This window comes from Lissotriton vulgaris, chromosome 2_2 (assembly GCF_964263255.1).
Source record: "Lissotriton vulgaris chromosome 2_2, aLisVul1.2, whole genome shotgun sequence".
Lineage (NCBI taxonomy): Eukaryota > Metazoa > Chordata > Amphibia > Caudata > Salamandridae > Lissotriton > Lissotriton vulgaris.
The window spans coordinates 20,960,537-20,983,606 of record NC_141688.1 but is presented as its reverse complement, the minus strand read 5'-3'; the positions used below and the strand labels follow the sequence as shown (position 1 = coordinate 20,983,606).

Below are 23,070 nucleotides of genomic sequence, written 5' to 3'. Positions count from 1 at the left end.
GGAGCGAGGGCATCCAATACTCGCTCCTGTTTCCTGCAAGGCTCTGCATAATCGTCGATGACAAGACTCAGTTCTTTGATTCCCCGGAGGATGTCTGTAACTGGCTCGAACTCTATAGAGCCGGAAAGGATGGCTTTGGCTCCTCATCTCAACTAGCAGTGGAGCCTGGACAGCGGCGACGGTCCAAAAGAATTCGGAGTCGCCGTGGCCGGTCAGGTGGACCCTCGACTGCGGAGACGTCGACGGAGCGGAAGGGAGTGTTGGAGGTGTTGTCTGCGCTGTCTGGCTCACGGGACGGTACCATTGAAGAGGAAGCGGACCTTGGTGACGAGGGGGTACCAACGGACTCGGAGGAATCGGTGACCGACAGTGTCCACACGCCGGTGATCACTCCGAACTCGGTTGAGGACCTCCTGGATGGACAGGGTTGACGGGGTGAGCTGCGTCCATTTGGGTGGGGGCCCGCAGCGGGGGTGGCGGGGGTAGGCGATTGCTCATAAACCCCGGGGAAGTGGAGGTGGGGTGCCCTGCTCGTGCCATGAGGGTTTTCTCTTATTGTTTTGGGCTCACTTTAGTCTCGGTAGCCCGAGCATCGAGGGCCCATTGCCAACGCCCAGCCCGCACCTGGCCCTTAAGGCCTTCCTGCGGTGGCGACTGCAGGATTAGTCGGGGACAGAGGGTTTGCTGGGGATATGGTTTGGATGGGAACTAGATGGTACTATTTGGGTCCTGTTCTGGGGAGGGTGGGCAAGGGTTTGGGTCGAACCGGGGTTGTTGTGTTTTGGTTGGGGAAAATGGCCGCCATCAGTGCTGGGTTGATTGTTGCTCTTTCTTTGTTGGGACCCGGATGGGGAGACTTTGCACGAACAATATGGGACAATGGCTGATGTTGCTAATGTGAAATGCATTACTTGGAATGTACGGGGGCTTCACACTATGTCTAGACGTCACAAAGTCCACGCTTATTTAGTGCGTAGAGGGTACAAATGGCGCTGCTGCAGGAGACCCATCTTAACAAGGCGGAAGGGGCGGCGCTACAGCGTAGGTGGAGAGGGCAGGTCTTTTGCACTTCGTACTCCGCGTATGCCAGTGGAGCGCTAATTTGGATAAGAGCTGGGGTTCCTTTTCAGGTTACGAAATCAGTGGTGGATCCGGAGGGTCGCTACGTGGCCATTTCGGGCACTCTGGGGGGGAGGGACCTAAACGTTTGCTGTGTTTATGCGCCCAATGTGGACCAGCTTGCCTTCCTTTCCAGGTTATCGGGCTCGTTGGCCCACTTCTTTTCCGGGCCCCTCCTGCTCGGCGGGGATTTCAATTCAGTAGTAGATGCGGAGAATGACCGCTCACATCCCCCCTCCCTGACTCTCCGGTTCGCCGTGTGGCTAAAGGTAGGAGGGACTGGCAGACGCACTGGGGTCTGAGGGATATCTGGAGTGCACAGCACCCCGACACTAGGGACTATTCCTACTTCTCAGGATTGCACGAGTTACACGTCCGACTGGACGGGTTTTTGGGCTTGGCGGAATTTGTTTCAGCGGCGGTCCGGTCTGAATATTTGACCAGGACCATCTCAGATCATAACCCTCTCCTGCTGGACCTTCGCTGGTTTCCTGGGGTGCCTGCTGTGCCCACCTGGAAGTTGCGTCCCGAAATCTTAGAGGACATTGTATTCAAAGCGGACCTAGAAGATAAGATCTCGGAATACTTCGCGTCCAACGGGGGCACTGCGGGTTCGAGGGCGCTGGAATGGGACGCTTTTAAGGTGGTGGTCAGGGGCTTCTGCATTTCCAAAAAGGTGGGCATGAGGCGAATCATCCTCGACGATTTAGATATGGCCGATCGGAAACTCCGTGAGTTGGAACTCCGCCGCCCCGGGCGCCCTGAACTCCAGCAACGCACGGCAACGGCGAAGGAGGCAGTAGCGGCGGAGGTCGAACGGCTGCGCTGTTTCGACTATAAGGCCTATACTGTTAGGTCCCTCGCAGAGGGGGATAGATCGAGCGCATTGCTGGCGTGGCTAGCTAATCCTACGCGCCAGACCTCTCTAACGACGTCCATGCGTACGGCGGATGGGACCGAAGTGCACACTCAGCCTGAGATTCTGAGCTGTTACCTGCACTACTATGAACGCTTGTACCGCAGTCGCTCTGCCAGGGACCCCGACCTGCTCGATGACTACCTGCGACCCCTAGAGCTACCAATAGTGGAGCCTGACGTTGCGAAAGCCCTGGGTTCCGACATTGAACTGGGGGAGATTCGCAGCGCCATTAAAAAGATGGCGAGGAATAAGACCCCGGGACTGGACGGCCTTCCGGTTGAATTTTATGCCGCTTATGCTGATCTCCTGGCACCGAGGTTGCTGATAGTTTACAGAGAGGCGAAGCGGCTTGGTCGGCTCCCCGGCTCGATGTGCGAGGCCTTAGTGGTTCCCCTCCTCAAGCCGGGAAGGGACTCGTCCGATCCGGCGTCCTACCGTCCTTTATCAATGTTGACGGTCGATTATAAAATACTGAGCAGCATCTTGGCATCGAGATTGCTAGGTCACATGAGCTCTCTGGTACATGAGGACCAGGCTGGATTCATCCCCAAGCGAAACACGACCATGAACATCCGTAGGCTGTTCCGCTTGCTGGGAGAACCGCCCGTGGACGCCCCATGCCTGGTAGTCCTCTCGGTAGATTTGGAGAAGGCTTTTGACAGCCTGGAATGGGACTACCTGCGCACTGTATTACTGCGATTCGGCCTCGGTGAGGGTTTCGTCAGATGGACCACGGTACTGTATGCCTCGGCGTCGGCCAGGGTACGGGCAGGCCCACTGATCTCCTCGCAATACCCGGTGGAGAGAGGCACGAGGCAGGGTTGTTCATTATCCCCGCTTCTCTTCGCGTTAGCGGTGGAGCCACTGGCGCTGCTACTCCGGTCGGGGGCCCACTATAATGGCTTATGGACACCTTCGGGCCCACATTATATCTCGCTGTACGCTGATGACCTGTTGCTCTTCCTTGAGGACCCGGTTGCTGCCCTGAATGGAGCTGCGACGGCGCTCACGGCGTTCGGGGAGGTCTCGGGCCTTCGGGTGAATTGGGCTAAGACCTGTCTTTTCCCGGTTTGCAAGGGTACACCTAGCCCTGATATCAGTAGAGAGATTAGGTGGGAACCTGACTGCTTTAAGTACCTGGGGGTGTACGTCTACCATGAACCGTCTGACCTCCTGGATGGGAACATAGCTCGCAGCACTCGCGCGCTGCGTGGTAGCATGGACTTCTGGGCTACTCTACCGCTCTCGGTAGCAGGACGGATCGCTTTGCTTAAAATGGTGGCGCTCCCCCGGTTGCTGTATTATTTCCGGGCGCTGCCGATTTGGGTCCCGCCAGCCACATTTCGACTGTTACGGTCAATGGTGGTCGGATTCCTCTGGGGTTCGGGCCGCCGAAGAGTGGCCCTCAAGACCCTGACGAGGCCGAAAGCTGAGTGTGGGCTTGCGGTGCCGGACTTTGAAAAGTATTACTTGGCAGCGCAGCTGCAGACTTTCACCCAGGAGGTCGCCAGGGAATTCCGGGGCCCAGAGGACAGGAGGGGCAAAGGGATGGCTAGGCATGTTCTCTCCTTCATAGCGCTGCGACAGCGTTTGGCCTTGCCGACTTGACGCTTGAAGAGAAGACCATTCGCTTGTGCTGGAACCGAGCCCACGCCCGGGGCCAGTTGCGGATACCGTATGCACCTGAAATACCTCTGGGCATGCTGACGGCCCTGCCTCATGGCGGTGATTGGTCACGATTAGCGGACTGGGAGGACGCGGGCCTACAGTTGGTGGGTGACCTTTACGAGGACGGGGCGCTTTTGCCCTTTCAGGAGCTCATTGATCGCTTCGAGGTTCCTCACGGCGATTTTCTTTTGCACTCGGCCCTGGTCCGAGCGATTCAGGCGCACTGGAAGCACGGGCAGGAGGAACCTCCTATATCTCCGGTGTGCCAGTACGTCATGATGTCTGCGGGAACGGTTAAGGCGGTCACTTGCCTATATGGCAGACTGCTCAATGAGGGGTTGGCCCCCCTCACTACCTTAAGAACCCGTTGGGAGGAAGACATAGGGAAGGAGATCCCGGAGACGACCTGGTCCCAACTCATGAGGCGGGCCTGGAAGGGCACGCGCCACGCCCGCTTTCAATTGGTCCATTACTATGTACTCCATAGGGCATACTTGACCCCGGCGAAGATCCAACAATATTTTGCCACGGACTCCGCAGACTGCCCCAGGTGCCAGGCGCCTGATGCAGACCTTCTCCACATGTTGTGGTCCTGCCCGGGACTGTCCTCCTACTGGCTGGAAGTGGGGGATACCCTGGAGGAGGTAACGGGGAGATCCTTATCGGTTGATGCGGCAGTGGGGCTCCTGCACTGGTTCCCACATACCCCCAAAAATAAAATCACTAGTAAATTCATTGATCTGGGGCTTCTCCTTGCTAAACGGGAGGTGACCAGGAACTGGAAGGCACGGGTTGGTCCAACGGGGGCCCGATGGCACAGCGAACTCTTGAAATGGGCGGCGGGGGAAAGCACGCTGCGGTACCAGTTAGCTAGGAGACAACACAACGAGAAGGCGCAGGAGGCAGCGCTAGAATGGGAGATATTAGTGCAAGCCCTCAGGGATTATTGCGCTCCCAGCGATTCCGAAAGTGAGGATGCAGCTCGCCCCGAGTCCCGATAGACGATTGCACTTTACATGTCTGTTGCTTTCCTCGTGGGTCCTCTCACAGATCCTATTATGGCTGTTACCGTGCACTGATGGCGGGGTTGGAGGGGGGTTTGGTTTGGTTCATAGTGTTTTGAGGGGGGGGTTTTCTTTTGGCCTTTTTTGTAGGATGGTTTAGAAAAGCAGATGACGGATAGTGGATCATCCGGACCGGCTTCGACTTCCTGTTGAGTCCCCATTGGGTATCACCGCCCGACCCTTGGGTTGTGGGCTAAATGGCTGTGTAATGGTTCATCCTGCTGGGGGACGGAGTGATGTATTCTACTACTTTTGATTGAACTTATAATGCTGGTCCGCTTTGTAAAAATGTACTGATTCCTGCAATAAAAATATATTTAAAAAAATAAAAATAAAAAAAATAAATGGTAGGGTATAGGCTCTCTTGAATAGAGAAAGCCATCAAGTCAAACTCGCTGGCTGACAAATGTAGTGACACATCCAACCGCCCTAAGTCACCTCCTACTCACCTAGGCTCTAAACCATTTGTGCAGGATAAAAGGCGTCAAACACAACCTGCTGGCCCTAGTGCAGCAGGGCAAAAAATAGCTAAATAGCCTGCTAAAGTTTCCCTTCCCCAGCTGACCGCACCTAGAGTAGGTCACAATAAAGTTAATTCTATTCATTTACCACCGGAAGCGGCCCCATATGTGTGCATCCTTGCGGGTGTACCTGCTCTTCCACTTGGAAAAACTGAGAGACAACATGACTTAGTTAATAAAACCAAATTCTGGCTGTCAAAAAATAGGCCACTGCCTCGTAATTTGTACGGAGCAATAAGGAGCGTCAGAAGGGTGGGCTGGTTGGGCTCCCTTCCCAAAGATGTTGCTGGGGACTTGGTACTTGTGAGATTTAGAGACAGAAATATTGTCCCTTACTTGAAAACTTGGCCGCCTCAAGTAAGAGACGGCCCAATATCTATATGGGACTTACATGACTTCTATCCCAAAATCCTGTGTTTTTTCTCCTCTTCCGAAATCATAACCCATGTGGCAGGATTCATAAAATGCATCATGATTTTTTGGGAAACATCTGGACATGTAACAATGACTAACCACAAACTCCTATGACTAACCACGAACTCCTCTGATACTGTCTCAACATTGGAGTGGAAAAGAATTTTTACGATTGGGACCCTACCGTACTGTATCTTGGTCTCTTAAAGTGTTTTTATTATAATCTGGATTGTAAATTGTATGTATTATGAACTTTTATGGTTTTGTATCACAAAAACCGAATAAAGTATAATTGATTTGGACCCAAGGGATTAGTTTAGCACCTCTCATACCCAACAATTCTACAAGGCAATCTTTAAATTCCTTCAGCTCATGATTGACCCATAATCTGATCCAGTTGGCAAGTGGTCTAAGGGCGGCCATGTCAGCAATTCTTTTGAGCCCAAAATCATAAAACAAAGGAATTAAAGGAGTGTTACTGGGTACAGAGACAAGCCTTCTGACAAATCTATTCTCTGCAGCAGTGAGTTGAAAAACATCAGTGCACCCCCAAGTCTCAGCTCCATATAGAGCAGCCCCTTGAGCTTTGCCGCAATAGACTTCCAAGGCAGGCAATACTGCAAGAGAGCGTGTTTGCCTATGCCGCCTACTAATCGCGTTAACTCTGTGCTCTAATAGTAGTTAACTTTTCTTTTTCTTCATGTGCCCCATTACCTTAACTCCTAAGTAGTCAAGGCTCCTGACCCTCTCAAGTACCTCAACCCCAGCCTGTATGATTGACTTTTTAACCACTCCCTTACCAAGTACCATATACTTAGTTTTGTTAGCGTTGAGCTCTAGACCCCATTGGGGTCTTGGAGATGAGAAGTGAATCATCAGCGAACAAAAGAATCGGTACCTTATTACCCTTCTGCAGAGGAGAGTCGTTTCTACAGTTTTTCAAGACATCATCTACCACATAATTTAGAAAGAGGGTAAAGAGCATAGGTCAAGAATACACCCCTGGCGTACACCCCACTGTACGGGTATATACTCTGTAAATTCTCCTGCATGTCCACACCGCACCTGGGCAAAGTTATTACTATATAGCTGGGACTTAAGATGGGTTAGGTTCCCTGGGACCCCCATTGCATGTAAAACAGACCACAAATTTGTACGGGGGATTAGATCAAAGGCGGCTCTAAGATAAATGAATGCCACATAAAGATTCTGCTGTTGTAGTAGAGTATATTTCCAGTGTAGTGTGGTATATCTGAAAATTTGGTCTACAGTGCTCATCCTCGAGTGAAACCCGGCTTGGAGGTTTGACGTAATATTATTAGTATCTATCCAGTGATGTAATCTATCAAGGATTTGTTTGGCAAATTATTTTGGGGCATTATCGATTAGGCTAATTGGCCTATAATTGGATGGTACACATCCATCACACTTCTTGTATATAGCAACAATCTCAGCCCCCTTCCAGGACTCGGGTATCTCTCTCTCTCTCTCTCGCTATGGCAATAGAAAGGATGTTAAAATAAAGTGACCAAATCTGAGGTTCCGATTTTTAGAGATCCCCAGGAATGTATCAGTTCCTGGCGCCTTAGCGGTTTTTAATGTGGAGATGGCATTCATAGTATCTTCTAGACTGAAAGTGACAACTGTGCCATCAATTTGTAAAATATCATGGCAGGACGGGTCCCTAGCTACTATTGAAATACTGCATGAGGCCTGTATATTGCCTACCTTGGGCTCAAAGATCAGAAAAATGTGACACCCATTTGCGATGCAGTGGGCGCAACAAAATTCTTTTAATTTATTTATATGTTTACTTACCTCTAATAGGCCGTAATCCGTAGTTTACTACCCCCCCCATCCTGCCCCTCCTACCACCCCACATCAGCACCCAGCAGCTCTCCCACCACAGACCGCTACTGATGGCAGGTTGAGGAAGGGCGGAAGGGGTAGAAGGTGGGCATGGGGGAAGCGAAGCATGTGCATCCAAAGGGTGAACCGCACAATGTGAAACCAGAAAATCTGCCATCAATCCCAGCTTCCTCGCTTGACGAAAATGTGTGGTCCTAGGCAATTGCTTTATTTTACCTTGCTGCCTTTTTCTTCATCATCACATACAAGAGGACCTTGAAATATATGACTTAAGGAAGTGCAATATACAAAACCTTATCTGTGTTTTATTTAATAAACTATATTGTTGTCCTTGTATAATAGCAACCCAGCCCACTGAAAGTGTGCACATAACTTATCTGGCCCTTAGTTTACTATTTACATTAGTGGCAGTGTAGGGGGAAACATGAATGTTTCTAAATTCATGTTTTTAAACTATCACTTAAAAAAAAATCCTTCTCAATGCACTGATAATCTGATATACTAAGGTGAAACGCTTCTGAATGTTAAAGAAGTTCACTTTTCTAATTTTGAAGATACTTTCTCATATTTGAACACGTTTGCTGCAAGCTGTCTTTCTAAATAAAGGTGTTCCTAATGTTAAGTGGTGCAGGACACCTAAGTAACTTGCTTTCTTTAACCTAAGTAACCTTTAAATAAATGCTTGCCCCTATATTTAACATCTTTCTCAATATTAGTGCTGAGTCAAGAAAACTGCAGCACAATGATGCTGTCGACCAGAGGGCAGAGCATTAAGGTCAGGAGGGCCGAATGCAGTCCACAGGCCGTACTTTGAGTATCACTGATCTGAATGCACAGAGACATTTGCTTTTCACAGTGTCTCTCCTTTGTCACCAATAAATGTGGAAATTGATCACCGCAAAAGGTAGTACTTCTCACCATTCTCATAGGGATCAGACAAGTCTTCGTTTCCCATGGATGAAAATCCACTGCTTGCCCCTTTTCCTCTGCCCTCTATAATCTTCATTTTCTTTTTACCTGCCTGGGTGAAGGAGACAAATTATGATTTATCACCCAACTGACAGCGATAGAATACTCATGCAAAGATCACAGATTCCTTATAACCCACAGCATTCCACACCAGTCTAGAACTGAAGACAGGATATCACAGCCTAGCTCTGGTGGCCACCATATTGTTGATCAAATCAAAGATGATCCATCTAACAGAAATAGTTTAGTTTTATTGTCATTTATTAAGTGAATGTTGCTTCATTTAGATAGCTACTTCTCATATGCAATTCTAAAACTTTCCAGAGACGCAAAGGATTTGTCTGCAAAGGAGACATCAATTTGTGTGTCATCTGCCTAGGAGATAACTGAGAAGTCCCACTTATATGTAAGATCTGCAAGTGGAGTATGTATATGTATTAAATAAAGTTGGGCTCAACAAGGGGTCATTGTAAATGTAAATGTAGTAGTATTTGTATAGCGTACCGAATCGACCCCCGAAGGGGTATCTCAGGCGCTTGTACGCATACCGCTGTGGAACGCTTCCTGGCTTTTCCCTGTGAAGGGCCCACTCCTGGGCACCCCCAAGGTGAAGCCAGGCATCCAAGCGCTGCTGGGGCCACTGTGGAGATTAAGCAAGCTATTGCCCAGAGTTGCAGAGTGGGACCCATGATTAGAATAGGCACCGAGGCGAGAATTATCAGGTCCGCGGAAATTGAGCCCAAGACCCGCCGAGGCGGGAATTTAACCCTGGTCCCGGGTTAGACCTCTGCATCAGGGTCTGCCGCTCTAACCATTGAGCCACACTTCTCTCATTGGGGACATGTGACTGGTTTTGAGTTAAGCAGAAGGGTTTCATGATGACAGTTTTATATTAATTTGTCAGGTGAACTCTAAGCCAGTCTAAGGACTTGCCACAAATCACCAAAGAAAGCGATAGGTGCCAGAGCAGATTATGGGCGATGGCATCAAAGGCAGTGCTCAGATCTAACAAAACGAGAGCTACACCGCCTCCTTGATCCAATAAAGTGTGAATATCAACACAGTGCTAGAGTCAAAATTCATATGGCACTTGTTGTAAAGGTCTCACAATGTCATGTTTTAAGAAAGAGATAATGAGAGAAAAAGAAGTGAAGCCCCAAAGACCACTGGCATCATATAGCTGTCAATATGGCCAGCATAGCATGTGGGGAAACCAAGGTTCAATAGGAAGGCACCACATGGAGAGGATTTAGGGGGGGCAAGACACTAATAAGAAGGAGGAATAGGAAGCTGTAGAGAAAGATAAGAGGTAACCATGTCAAATCTAGCAGAATCCAACCCCTTAACATTCCCAGGCCAAGGTAAACACCCCCAAGATAGTGACAAAGAGATCAGTCCTATGTGTGCCTCCAGGAAGGTTTCCGGAGTCTGGCATTATATTTTACTGTAGAGGCAACAGAGTCCATTAACCTCACCAGCGGAATGTACATATCTCTCCAAGACCGCGGTTTCGTCCCAGAGTATGCAGTGACTTTGTGCTCCATGAATCAACACTGAGTCCCTTACATTCCACTAAGGAGGGGTTTAGGTTGCAACCTCCATCTATTTTATGTATTATATTAATACCAAAAAAAGGTTTCCACTGGGTTTCTAAGAAGAGAATATTTTTACTTGAAAACACCTTCCCTTTCCAATTTGCCATTCTCCTATCATTCCAGCACTTACCATTGTAGATTACCACATTTATTAATTGTTATTTTTTTTTAAATTAAATTTGTACTTTATTACACCTTCAAGTTACATACACAGCCGACATCGCCTACAACCCGGAGGCCGGCGGCATCAAGAGGTCACTCTCCAATCCCTGGGTAAAGATAAAACACACAGCCGTAAAGACCAACAGCCCGGAGGCCTGGCGGCGTAACTGCAGGTGTAGAAGAAGTGTGCAGTAGCTTCAGTCCATGGGAGCAGCCGATGAGTGATCGTAACATAGAAAAAGAAAGCACACCCAGCAGCGCCAGCAATGTCAGTTCTAAGCGCAGTGTAGCGTATCAGGATGGTACGATCAGTGTAGACACCCAGTGAGTACTGCGTGAAAACCCAGGGATGGAGTTTCTCCATCGGGGAATCAAGACAAGGTGTAAAACAGGGAATCAAAACCCCCCAGACAAACACAAGCCCACCCACCCCAAAAAAAACTAGCCAGACTACCTAAACCTGTGTCCACCCGCCCGCTCCCACCATTCACCACTATCACAAACCCCTCAACAGGGCCATGGGTGTCAATCACATGTCCACTAGGGCGAAACAAAGCTCAGGAGGGGGATAGCGCATATCGACCACTAGGACAGCCGTCCCAAGCAACCCTCCAACGCAACACACCTTGAAGACCAGGCACGACTCACCATTCACTCACAACGCTGAGGCCTTCAATTACCACACTCCGCATCCACAGCTGCCGCAACCCCATCCTCCTGCAGCACATCCAGCTCCTCCCCCTCAGAATCCGACTCACCATCCTCTTGCGCACTCTGAAACGCCCTAAACAACCCCCAGAAGTTTTTGGGGCGACTCTTCGGAGGCAGGAGTTCACTATACACCTCTGATTGCGTGCAACAGTAAAGTAAGTCTGCCCCCCAACGCTTCTTAGTGGGAACTGGCCCCCGCATCCAACACAGAGCTACCAGACGCTTTGCCGTCAATAACGCCATGTCCGCAAGCCGCCTCACCGCCACCGGAAGCGGTTTGGAAAAACCGAGCAATGCGAGCGCCGGACTGGGCAAAATCTCCTCACCAAGAATAGTGCTGAGGTCCGCAAAGACCTCTACCCAGTACTTATGAATGGCAGGACAAGTCCAGGCCATGTGGAAAAAATCTGCCGTGTGAAAGTGGCAGCGCTCACATTCCGCCGATTCCCTCAGCCCATACCTATGCAGCCTTTCGGGCGTGTAGTAGACACGTTGTAAAAATTTAAAGTGCACCAGACGGTGTCGACCGTTGAGCGAGATTTTTCTAGTGTTGGTAGCGCAATAACGCCACATGTCATCTGAGATAGGAGAGTGGAGGTCAGCTTGCCAGGCCAACCGGGCCTTGGAGGGGGGACACTGTCGATGTCTATCACCCAGTGTCCTGAGAGCTGTGATCAGTTTGCGAGAAGAGGGGGTCTTGATTATATACGTGAGTTCCGGCACTTCCTGCGGTTCAGTCAGTTCCGGGCCCAACATGGCAAGAGCCGCTCTACGAACCCTATGATATTGAAAGCTATGAAGCAGCGTTGCCCCAGGACAAGACTGAAGGACCTGCTGCAACGTCTTCAGGGTGCCACTTAAGAAGAGATCTCCCATGGTAACAATACCCAAGTCACGTAGCGCCTTCAGGACGCCTTTCTCCGTCAGTGGGGCTAACCAGGCTGCCCATTCCACGCGGAGCAAAGGTGAATACAGCAGCACACTCTCTCGGGAGCCAACCAGTGCATGCCAAGCATGGTTCGTGGCTGCTATAGAGTCCAGATTGCCGACCCTCCGATCAGGCGGATAGCATACTGTTGCCGGGAGCGGGATGGGGTCTGCAAAGAGCCGTTCCAGTTTCACATGAGGGATACCAGGATCCCCATGAATCCATGAGTGAAGATGTGCTCCCTGAGCGATCCTATAGTACCGCTCCAGGTCTGGAGCCCCAAGGCCCCCCTGCTCATACGGAAGGGTGAGCGTTTGCCACTGCACCCGCGGTTGCTTCCCCCCCCACGCCAGGCGGATGAGCGTCTGGGTAAGTTGCCGGAAAAAGGCTTTGGAAAGGACCACCGGTATATTCGTAAATAGAAAAAGAAATCTGGGGAGCACTACCATCTTCATGAGCGCTATCCTGCCCATGAGTGAAAGCGGGAGTCTGGTCCACACTTCGACATCATCCACCAGTTTGGAGTAGGCGACCCCATAATTCTCACGAATCAGGACCTCCGGGTCAGTATGTATGCATATCCCCAGGTAGCGGATGGAGTCTGTGGTCCATTGCAATGGATACTCAGAGTCAAAAGGGAGCGTCACCGGCGTCAGGGGCAACGCCACTGATTTGTTCCAGTTGACGCGAAGGCCCGATAGGGCCCCGAATCTCACCACTTCCCGCAGCACCGCAGAGAGGTTAGTCTCCGGGTCCCGGACATATAGCAGAGTGTCATCCGCGTATGTTGAGATACCTATCTGGTACGTCGGAAAGTTTATCCCTTCGAACCGATGATACTCTCGTATAGCGCAGGCGAGGGGTTCCGCCACCATGGCGTACAGCAATGGAGAGAGGGGACAGCCCTGCCGCGTGCCCCTTCCAATCTCGATGGGAGCAGTGACTAAGTTCCCTATCTTTAGCCTCGCTGTGGGCTTGTAATATAGGGCTCCCAACATTTGTAGAAACGGCTCACCGAGCCCAAACTTACGAAGGACCCTCAGCATGAACGACCACTCAACGGAATCAAAGGCCTTCTCCATGTCTAAGAAGATGGCTACAGCTTTATTTTCTGGCTTGACATGTTGGATCGTGCCCAGTACCGTGCGGATGTTATAAGTGAGATTGCGTGAGGGGACAAACCCAGCCTGCTCTGGGGCAACAAGGTCCGGGACCAGTAACGCCAAACGGGTCGCAAGTACCTTGGCGTACAGTTTCACGTCCACATTAATCAGCGACAGCGGTCGGTAAGAGCCACATTGATTAGGGGGTTTACCTGGCTTCGGGATGGTGATAAGCAGCGCCTCCCCCATGGATTTCGACATGCTGCCCTGCTGGCAAATGTCATCAAACAAGAGCATCAAGTACGGGACTAGTTTGTCCTGAAAGGCCTTGTAAAAAGCCACCGTGAGACCATCCGCCCCAAGAGCACTACCAGACCTCATGCCCTCCAGCGCCTCCGTTATCTCCTCCTTTTGGATTGGGGCCATAAGGAACTCCCTCTGCCAGTCGGCCAAGAAGGGCATTTGGATGTAGCTTAAATAGTCGTTGATTTCCTCTTCAAGGTGTGCATCCCTCGAAGAGTAGAGTGCCGTGTAGTAGGAGTGAAATTCCGCCAGGATATCATGCTCTTCCGCCACCACTTCCCCAGCAGCGGTCACTAACTCCTCAATAACCAATGGGGGCCTGCTGTTGCGCATCAGTTTAGCCAGGAGAGCACCAGGCCGCTCCCGTTCCCCATAAACACGCGCTGTCGCATATTTGCCCATATGTTTAATTTCCCTATCCGCCTCCTCCTGAAATTCCTCTAGCAAAGACTTAAGTGTGACTGCGTCAGTGGCATCACCCGAGTCCACCGCCTGCCGATCCAGGGCAGTGAGTTGTGTTTCAAGCAGTTGCAGCCGGCGCCTGATAGCCTTGAGCACCCCAGAGTGTTTTGCCATAGTCATCCCTCTGATGTACACTTTAAATGCATCCCAAAGCACTTGAACGCTGTCTACCGAACCCACATTGGTTGCGAAATAGGCCTCTATGTCCTCGGCCAGTTCCCCTCTGAAAACCTCGTCTAGGAGAGAATACGGGGGGAACCTCCAGGTGAACGGGGGAATCCTCCTAGGAGGAGCCGCCAGCAATAAAAGTAATGGCGAGTGATCAGAGAGCGTGCGCGGTAACACCGTACACCCCTTCACCGCATCGAGCAGGGAGCGGGAAACAAACCAGTAATCTATGCGTGTATGGATGTTGTGGTAGGCCGAGTAATGAGTGAACCCACCCCGCCCCGAGTGTCTATGACGCCACACATCAAGCAAGTCAAGTTTCACACATTCCGACAATAGAAGCAACGCCGAAGCAGCAGGGGATCTAGGGGGGCCCGCAGATCTGTCCAGTTCTGGGTTCAACACCAAGTTAAAGCCCCCCCCCCCACAGCATTCTAGAGCCCACAAACTGCCTGCAGCTGTCAGCCAGCGAAGAATAGAAATCTGGGGAATCGTAGTTGGGGCCATACACATTCACCAGCAAGAGATCATGACCCTTCCCAACACAACGTGCAACCACATACCACCCTTCTGGGTCCACCGCCACCCGCGACAGCGACAATTGGGATTTGGGATTAGCCCAGGTGATCACCCCCCTAGCATGTGTGGTGAACCCTGCAGCAACACAAGCGGCACCAAGACCCCTCATCTGCAACATAGGACTGGAAAGCGGCAGATGTGTTTCCTGCAGCAAAGCAATGTCAATCCGGTGGCGCTGCAAGTACACCAAGACCTTCCTGAGTTTGCGGAAATCGTTAAGCCCTCTCACGTTCCATGACAGCAATCGCAGAGAGCCTAGGGCGTTCTCTGTTCCTAGAGACTCAGTGGTCGACATAGCAGGTCAGAGAAAATAGTAGGGCAGAGCAGACGAAGCATCAGACACATTGCAGTAGTCGGCAGAAACAGACCCCCCTCCCAACAGACCCCGAACCCCATACAACATGTCAGCAACAGCACAAGAACATAGCAAGCAACCACCCACCCACAGCCGACCAACCCCAACCCGGTCAGACAGAGCATGGCACTACCCACCCCGAACCCACCCGACACAACCCACTACAAACCCAAGACCCCCTAGAGAGTCAAGAAGCCGAAAGCGCAGGGGCAGAGGTTCTAGCTAGACTATAATACGCTCTAACAAGGACCAGATACAGTCGTTGCTCCCCGCCCCACCCCCATTGCTTCCGACACCCCACCCAAGCTCCAGCAGGAAAGCAAGTAGAGTGGTGGATAACCAGTCCCAAAGTTCTACAGGTAGCACCCCCCCAAAAACAAAAGTACAGCAGAAGATGCCAGAGCCCCGCTCAGTGGCACCACTCCGGGCTCATCAATCGTGGTTCAAAAAAATGAAGGCAAAGAAAAGGCACATCGGGTTTTGTAGTGCAACACAAACATTCACAGTGACTTAGCCAAACCTGGCTCTGTGGCGAAGGACAGATCAGCCCTGACCATCCAAAGACACAGCCTCCTCCTCATCTGTACGTTGACCCCTCGGGCTATTGCGCTGTTCCTTGGCCCATTCCTTAAGCGACTTTTTCAGGTCCGCTGGGTCGATGAAAAAGTGCGAGTGTCCCTGTTTGTTGATCCGGAGCCTCGCCGGGTACAACATGGCATAGTCCAGCCCCATATCTCTCATCTGTTTCTTGTAGGGGGCGAAGCGCTTCCGTTCCTCTTGTACTCTCGCCGTGAAGTCAGGATAGAGGGAAATGTTCATGCCTTCAAACTGTAATTCCCCTTTCTCCCTCGCCAGCCGTAGAGCCAGATCGCGGTCCCTGTAATTCCAAAGTTTGGCAATGATTGGCCGCGGCGGGAGGCCAGGCTGCGGCTTGGGACCCAGAGTTCGATGGGCCCTCTCGACGATAAACATGGGGGAGAAGACGTCCTCCCCCAGCAGCGTGTGGAGCAACTTCTCAACGAACAGTTCCATCTTTCCAGTGTTGGTGGATTCCGCCACCCCTGTGATGCGGACGTTGGAGCGCCGTGAACGCGCCTCCAAGTCCTCCGTTTTGTCCTGTATGACCTGGAGGAGACGGCCGAACTGCTTACGGTCCTTATCCCACTCCGTCTGGGCCTCCTCCGCCTCCGTCAGCCTACGCTCCGCCATATCCAACCTCTCCGCATGGTTGTCCACCCTCTCAGACATCCGATCCATTCTGAATGATAAGGCGTCAATTTTTGTGCCAATCGCGGACATACTCTCCTGCAGACCTTTCTCCATGTTAGAGAGCAATTCGCGAATGTCCGCGCAGAGCGAGCTATCAGCTGTCCGCGACGAGGTCTCCGGAGGAGCCCCCTCCGCGCCCCTCGGTCTCCGTTGTTCGAACGTGAGCTTCGGCTGGTTTCTGTCGCCCTTTCCCATGGCGGTGCTCACAGTATGTTGACTAAGCAAAGAGCAGGAGGCGGCTCAATGAAGGGGGGGGGCGCCGGGAAAGCGAACTCCGTGAAGCAGTTCAGTGCGTAGCAAAGAATAGAGGTCAAAAAAATGGCGGCCGCGGGCCGTGTGGTACAGGCCAGACCAGGGGGACAATCCCAACCTCCAGACTTTCGCCACGCTGCAGGTCTCACCGCTGATTGCCGAGAAGCGCCAGCACACTCCAAAAACACGTCCCGGTACCAGTGTCCTGCCAGTTCCCAAGCAGGCTAGAGTAGCGGTGTCGCCCGCCAACCGGCGTTCGTAGGGTGCAGTTTCCCGCCGTCGGGTTCCCGGGCCACTCCGGAGCGCCCCAGGCCTCCGCCGATGAGTCGCAGTAGACACACTCGTAGGGGCAGTGAGACAGAGGTCAATGGTCAAAGCACCGGTGCGAACCAGTCCAGACGAATCACAGGATAGAGGGCAGTCCGGCAGCCCGGGACCACACAGGGACCTCACGCCGCACGTAGCGTTACGTAGGGCGGTCAGCTTCCAAGGATAGTCCGCGGATTGCGGCCTGGTCCGCCACGCCAAACTCCGCCGGCCTGTTGATCGATGCCACCACCGATTTCGATCCGGGAAGGTGCCCCCAGCAGCTCCGGGGATCGTAGAAGCAAAATCTGCCCCTGCTAGGGCCAGTGAGGCATCAAAAAGGATAGTTTTGACGAATATTAAAGGGGCTCAGGCGAGGAGCTCAGCTCTCACACGTCTTTCATGGACGCCAGCAAGCTCCGCCCCCCATTTATTAATTGTTATTACCTTCACAGGAGGTCCGAAGCTGGAGCCAGTTTTTCTTGTCATGACAAGCAATCAAATTCTAACCCAGTCCGATTCTTTACTGTCAAGTGAACTTATGTTGTTATCTTATGTAGCTTTAGCTTAAATCTGTCTCTCTAACACTCTCTCCTCAGATTTAATATCGACAGTTTGGCCTAAGACATTGAGGAATTCCTTGCAGCTTAAAGAAGATTGGCTAACTCTTGAATTGTTGAATCATGAGTGGATGAGACGATCAAAGACCAAATCATGGTCAATACTAATTCCAAACAAGAATCATGAAATGTTAAGAGATGGGTGACCCTACACCAGAGGTACTAATTACCACTCCAAAAGCCACTGAGAAATCCATTGTATCCGTAAAAGAAGGCACTGAAGATAGCAAAGACAGGAAACAATTTGAAGTTTGTGTGGTAGAAGGAGAAATGTGTAAAGATCCATTTGATTTAGGTGTGGGAGTACATTCCATGTGACTGTAATGAAGGAATGCGCTGCTTCTAACAAAAACTGTAATGGGTGTGTCAGGAAGAGGCGCTTTTAATATTTTTGTCAAAAGTGTTTTTATTGATCATTAGGTAAGAAGAAAACCAAATAGGAATAGACATGCGACAATCCCGCACTTCAGCCCACTTTTAATATTTTAAAGAGAAAAGAAGAATGCATTTAAAGGGTAGTAGTCAGGGGAAGATGGTTTGAAGCTGAAAGAGATGATAATGGCTGTGAAAAATGTTGATAGTAATACTGCGTAGGGTGATTGTATACAATGTGTATCATTTCAAGAAGAGTAAAGGGTTTAAAAGTAAAAGCGGATTCAAGGTCCCCCTTTACCCTAAGTACCACTTTGATTGCAAGGTTAAGGATTTTGTCCAGGAGTTGAAAATCTGTGACACGGAAGCTGTATCACTGAATGGAAACCAGATAGATTTCATGTGATACTTTGCTGGTATGATGTACTTCAAAGACAGGACTTCTCAAATTAAAATAAATGTCACTTTTAAATGGGGTTGTGTTCTGGGATTCAGATACCAATGCAGGTTATTAATGCTACTGAATATGTGTTTTCCAGGGCAAGTGTTGGCCATTAAACAGGTAGTTAAAGAAGTAATTATTGATTTTATTTATTTTATTTGAGGAGTTTTTTATAGCGTGAACAGGACCCGAAGGTGTCAAGGCACTTTACATTGTAAGCAGAACTGAATATCATGAGGAACATAGAGAATAAATAAGGATGCATAGTAATGATAAAAAAAGAGTAAACGATATACCTTGGCATATGTAAACAAAATAGCAGCAATTACTCGTGTTACATAATCGTATAAAAAATACAAAGTAACAGAATATAAAAGATGTAAACAAACAATATACAGTAGAATATGTGAACCCTAGGTTCTGAGGTAGAAGAGGGAGGAAGTTACAGGGTGGGGAGAATAGAGGCATAGTTAAGCCATAGGTAGTGATGCACATGTTACATTGGAAGTGTGGGGTAGGGGTACTATTTTATTATTTTTTTTATTTGTTTTTATTGCAGAATTAGAAACCACAGAATACAATGGCTCAACCAATCCACTCGTAATGTCCCCCCGTTCAAGCATTGAGACATAACCATACACAGCCATTCAGCCCGCATCCCGGAGGCCGGGCGGCGTAGTACCTTAAATAGCAGGAAGGCATCACGGTGAATGTCCCATAGGGACCATGGTCGAAAGATCATTTTACGTATCTGCATTTTACCCCCCCACCCACAACAAATAACATCGTCAGCCATCCCCTCTATGCAGGTCGTTGCTACCATCCGCTTCCTAACCCGCCCCGCGCACTGTTGGGCCCTCCATACCTGGCCCGCGCCCCTTGCCTCCTCCCGCACATCACCCACGCCCCTCAGGCCTTTCCCAGCCCTGTGTCTCCATCGCGGTCCCTCAACCTCCTGGCTTCCGGCCCACCCCGAACTCCCACTAAACAACCCCCCAGTGTCCCCACCCCGGCAACTGCTGATGGAGTGTGTCCCGTCCTGAAATGTAGTATGGATCCCGCTACAGTGTCAATGACAACTCTGAGTTAGTACGCCTCGCAGTGTCCACAGGTCCCATTCACTCAGTCCTCATCTTCCACTAAAGAGTCACGCAAGGCTTGCACCACCAATTCCCACGCACGCGCTGCATCCAAGGCTTTCTCATTACCAAGCTTGACAGCCTGTTTCATTCGGAGCACACAACCAGACCACCGCAACAATTCATTCTTCCACCTCCTCACCGACGGCCCGCTCCTAGATTTCCAATGCCACGAGATCTCTCTTTGCGCCAGTATCAGGCCCAAGTCAATAAATTTGCTCGTCACCTTAGTGTGTCTGGTGTGCGGGAACCAGAGCAACAGGCACGCCGCCATGTCGAAGTCCACCTCCCTGTCGGTCACCTCGTTTAGGAGGTCCCCCACCTCTGCCCAGTAGGCCTCCAAATGCGGGCAACCCCAAAACAAATGGTCCATGTCCGCCTCCGGAGACAAACACCTCGGGCACCGTGCGTCCTGCACCTGAAAGTACCGCCGTATTTTGTCCGGGGTCAGGTAGGCCCTATGCAGCACAAAGAAATGCACTTGTTGGAAACGCGCATTCCTCGTGCCTTTCCATGTGCGCCGCAGAATGTGGCCCCACACCGTGTCTGGGATGGGCCTGCCCACACTCTCCTCCCATTTAGCTTTGAGTCCCTGGAGCGGTTCCAGTCCCTCATTTAACATCCTGTTATGGAGGCAGGTCACAGCCTTGAAGGTGCCCGCCGCCATCACCACATACTGGCACGCCATAGTCGTATCCGGTTCGATGAGCCCACCTTTCCAGTGTTTCTGTATAGCCGCTACCACCGCCGCATGCAAGAGAAACCCCCCGCCAGGCAGCCCGAACTGCTCCTGAAGCACTCCAAAGGGCACCAAGGTCCCGTCGACATACAGGTCTCCCACCACCTGGAGACCCGCCTCTTCCCATTCCAGCAATGAGGACCAATCGCCCCCGTGTGGTAGAGCCGTCAACATGCCAATCGGTGATTTCTGGCGCATAAGGCCGAGTCGCCCTCGCTCTCCTAAGACTCCTCTGCCAGCACTGCCTGAGCGTCCGTTTGGGGTAGGGGTACTAGTGGCCTAGTCCTACTGAGAGAGGAATTTGTTGGATGGAACATGTTTTACTTCTTTCTGGAAGAGGGATATGGATGGGTTGCATTCGATCTATAGTGGGTAGAGAGTCCCAAATGTTTGGGGCCATTCCAGAGAAGGAACTGTTGTAGGTTTTCTTTTTCTTGAATTTTTATGGCTGGAGAGCTTATGGGGTGTTAGATTTGAAGGTACGCTTACCGCAAGACCCCATAATATTTGGGAAAAAAGAATTAAAGATTCAAGGGGTCAATATGTCCCGTAGTTATGATCGGGACTACCTTGCTCAAAAGTCCTCGGTAGCACACATGAAAGTGGCTTGGGAGAGCAGCCAACACTTCCCCTACGTGGATCGGCTACCCAGCCATAGTCTGAGGTGAGAAGTCTTGAAAATGCGAATTGGTATAAACCCAGGTTATGCGAATAACGGGGTTCAAAACCTAATGATAGGATGTAATGGGAAATGCACTTGCACTTTAGGAACCACCTGTGATATTTTACATATTTTATTAGATTGTACGAGATTTTTAGACTTTCGAAAGGAGTTTTTATGTCCGATTTAAAAAAAATATAAGATTACGCACAGAATGCAAGCTGCTACTATTTTGGTGGAAATGGAGAGTTTAGATATAGCCTGTGCGTTGGGGAAATATATGAATAAAGTTAAGTTGTTCCTCAAATACGCAGAAGAACAGGTATAGTGCAGCCCTTACCTCCGAATAAAGGTAGAGATACTAAGGTATAACAGTAGTAAAAGCTGCATTCTGAAGAAGTTATGTATAGGTAAAATTTTAGCGATTTTAACAAATAAATGTTATAATACTCCGTTTTAAAAGGAATAAGAGAAGTTAAACTACACGTATCTTGAGGTGTAATTGTGGTTTTAATATTATCATGTTATGCTGCTGTTCTTTCTCTTTGCTGAATATTGTCATGTTATGCTGCTGTTCTTTCTCTTATCACGGAATATGGAAAATGTACTTTTAAGGTTTTAACAATTCAAATAAAGTTTTGTTTGGCGGTTGGAGAAGATGGTCCGAGCGTAACTATTAGAGAGATGTTTTATGAAGTATTTTGAGGTGGCTTGGGGACATTTAAGTGTTTCCAACACAGAATTATTCTATAGAGTGATGCTGTCCCAATTAAACATAAATTAACAGGGGTGGTCATTAGTGTGAGCAAATAATTCTCATAACCAAATTTTTGTAAAGGCCTGGCAATGTCAGGTAAGTAGGAGAGTTTTATGAGAGAAAACCTAGTGCACCACAAAGACCACTAACTGTAAAAATGGACAGAATAAAACGTGGGTAGAGAGGAATGCGCTACATGGGAAAAGGAATGAAGCGGGGCAAGAGACTACTAAGAGGGTGGGAAGAACAGGAAAACGGACTGAGTGGTTGGAGGTAACAATTTGAAGCATAGCAGCATCACCCACACTAGTGCCTCATTTAATTTCAGAAAATAAGGTGCCATGGCTCGAGTTTGAACCACCAAAGCTGGTGTGGGCCTTTCTTTCAATGATTCAAGAAGGTATGCATATTGTCATATTTCAACATTTCAAAACATATTTACATTTTCATTCAATCCTCATAGGAAGAAACCTTCCTTAAGCTGTGGATGCAGTTTAAAGACTTTTTACATACATTACAATGCTTTCAAAACATTTCAAACGAAAAAACAAATAAAAAGAATTCACAAACAGTTACACTTTGACTTTTTCAAATGCGAAAAACAATCTGTGAGTTATGTACACCTAAGCTTGTTCAGGTACATATGTTCTTAAATACATTGCCCTATGCTATTATGCGTCTATTTCCAACAGCCAGATAGCCGACGCGTTTCCAAACCCTTCTCTTAATCAATGGGGTTCTTCATCAGGGCTGGGCTGTGTACCTATGGTGCAAAATTAAGGGACATTTAGTATCTCCTTTTCCCTATGCTTTGTTAAAATTGGTGTGCAGGCTAAACCTCTAGAAAGTTTTACCTTGTTTCACGTTAATGTTGGACGCTGTTTTCAGAACGGGGCATCGAGTAAGCTTGAATTTTCACCACTATCTGAATGGGGGAGAAGGATAACGATTATTGTAAATATTTCGGCTTTAAAGTGCGCTGACACTTACTTGTGTGTTATTTTCATCTAGTTCTTCACTACATCAGTGCGATCTTGGTTAGAAGACTGCATTGTGTTCCGCGGTGGTTGTTGTTCTAAGCAATTAAAAATTAATGTCAGTTCGTGTGCAGTATTCTTTCTCAGGTATTATGTGCGTTTATATTGTAACCTGCTTACTTGTACGAGGTGCGGCGGGGGACCCAGGCGCTGCTACAATTATTTCGGCTGCCACATTGTTTCCGATTGTGCGGGCGGGAATTCAAGAATGAGTTAACATTCTGTGGGGAAAGAATCACAACGGAAACTTCCGTTACCGATCGGTCATATTCTCTCTTTGCCCCGCGCTTAGGTTCAATTCCAGGGCCCAACCTTACCTTGCTCTGTTACTTCAGAGGCCGTACTCGGGGGTCTGTCTGCCGCGTAACACTCACTCCGTTTGGCAGTGTTCAAGGCGGGTTTCTACACCAGCGGAACACGATCTCCTATTTAAATATGCTGCTCAGCATTGTGGGGTTTGTAGTTTGACGCATAATTCGCGCTTGGCCAAAACATATCTGGAAATTTGTGATTGTAAGTACAGCGCTATGGTTCACATCTCCTTAGTATGTATGTTCTAAAACAGTG

The 23,070-nt window shown here is 49.6% G+C and overlaps 1 protein-coding gene across 1 annotated transcript in view; it reads right to left on the bottom strand.

Annotated features, from left to right (window-relative positions):
* Window positions 1–23,070, bottom strand: part of LOC147728948 (uncharacterized) — a 216,303-nt gene that overhangs the window by 62,065 nt on the left and 131,168 nt on the right. The window contains exon 5 of the mRNA XM_086959930.1: window positions 8,493–8,595. Within this exon, the coding sequence (XP_086816056.1) occupies window positions 8,493–8,595 (103 nt within the window). The remainder of the gene's footprint in view (window positions 1–8,492; window positions 8,596–23,070) is intronic.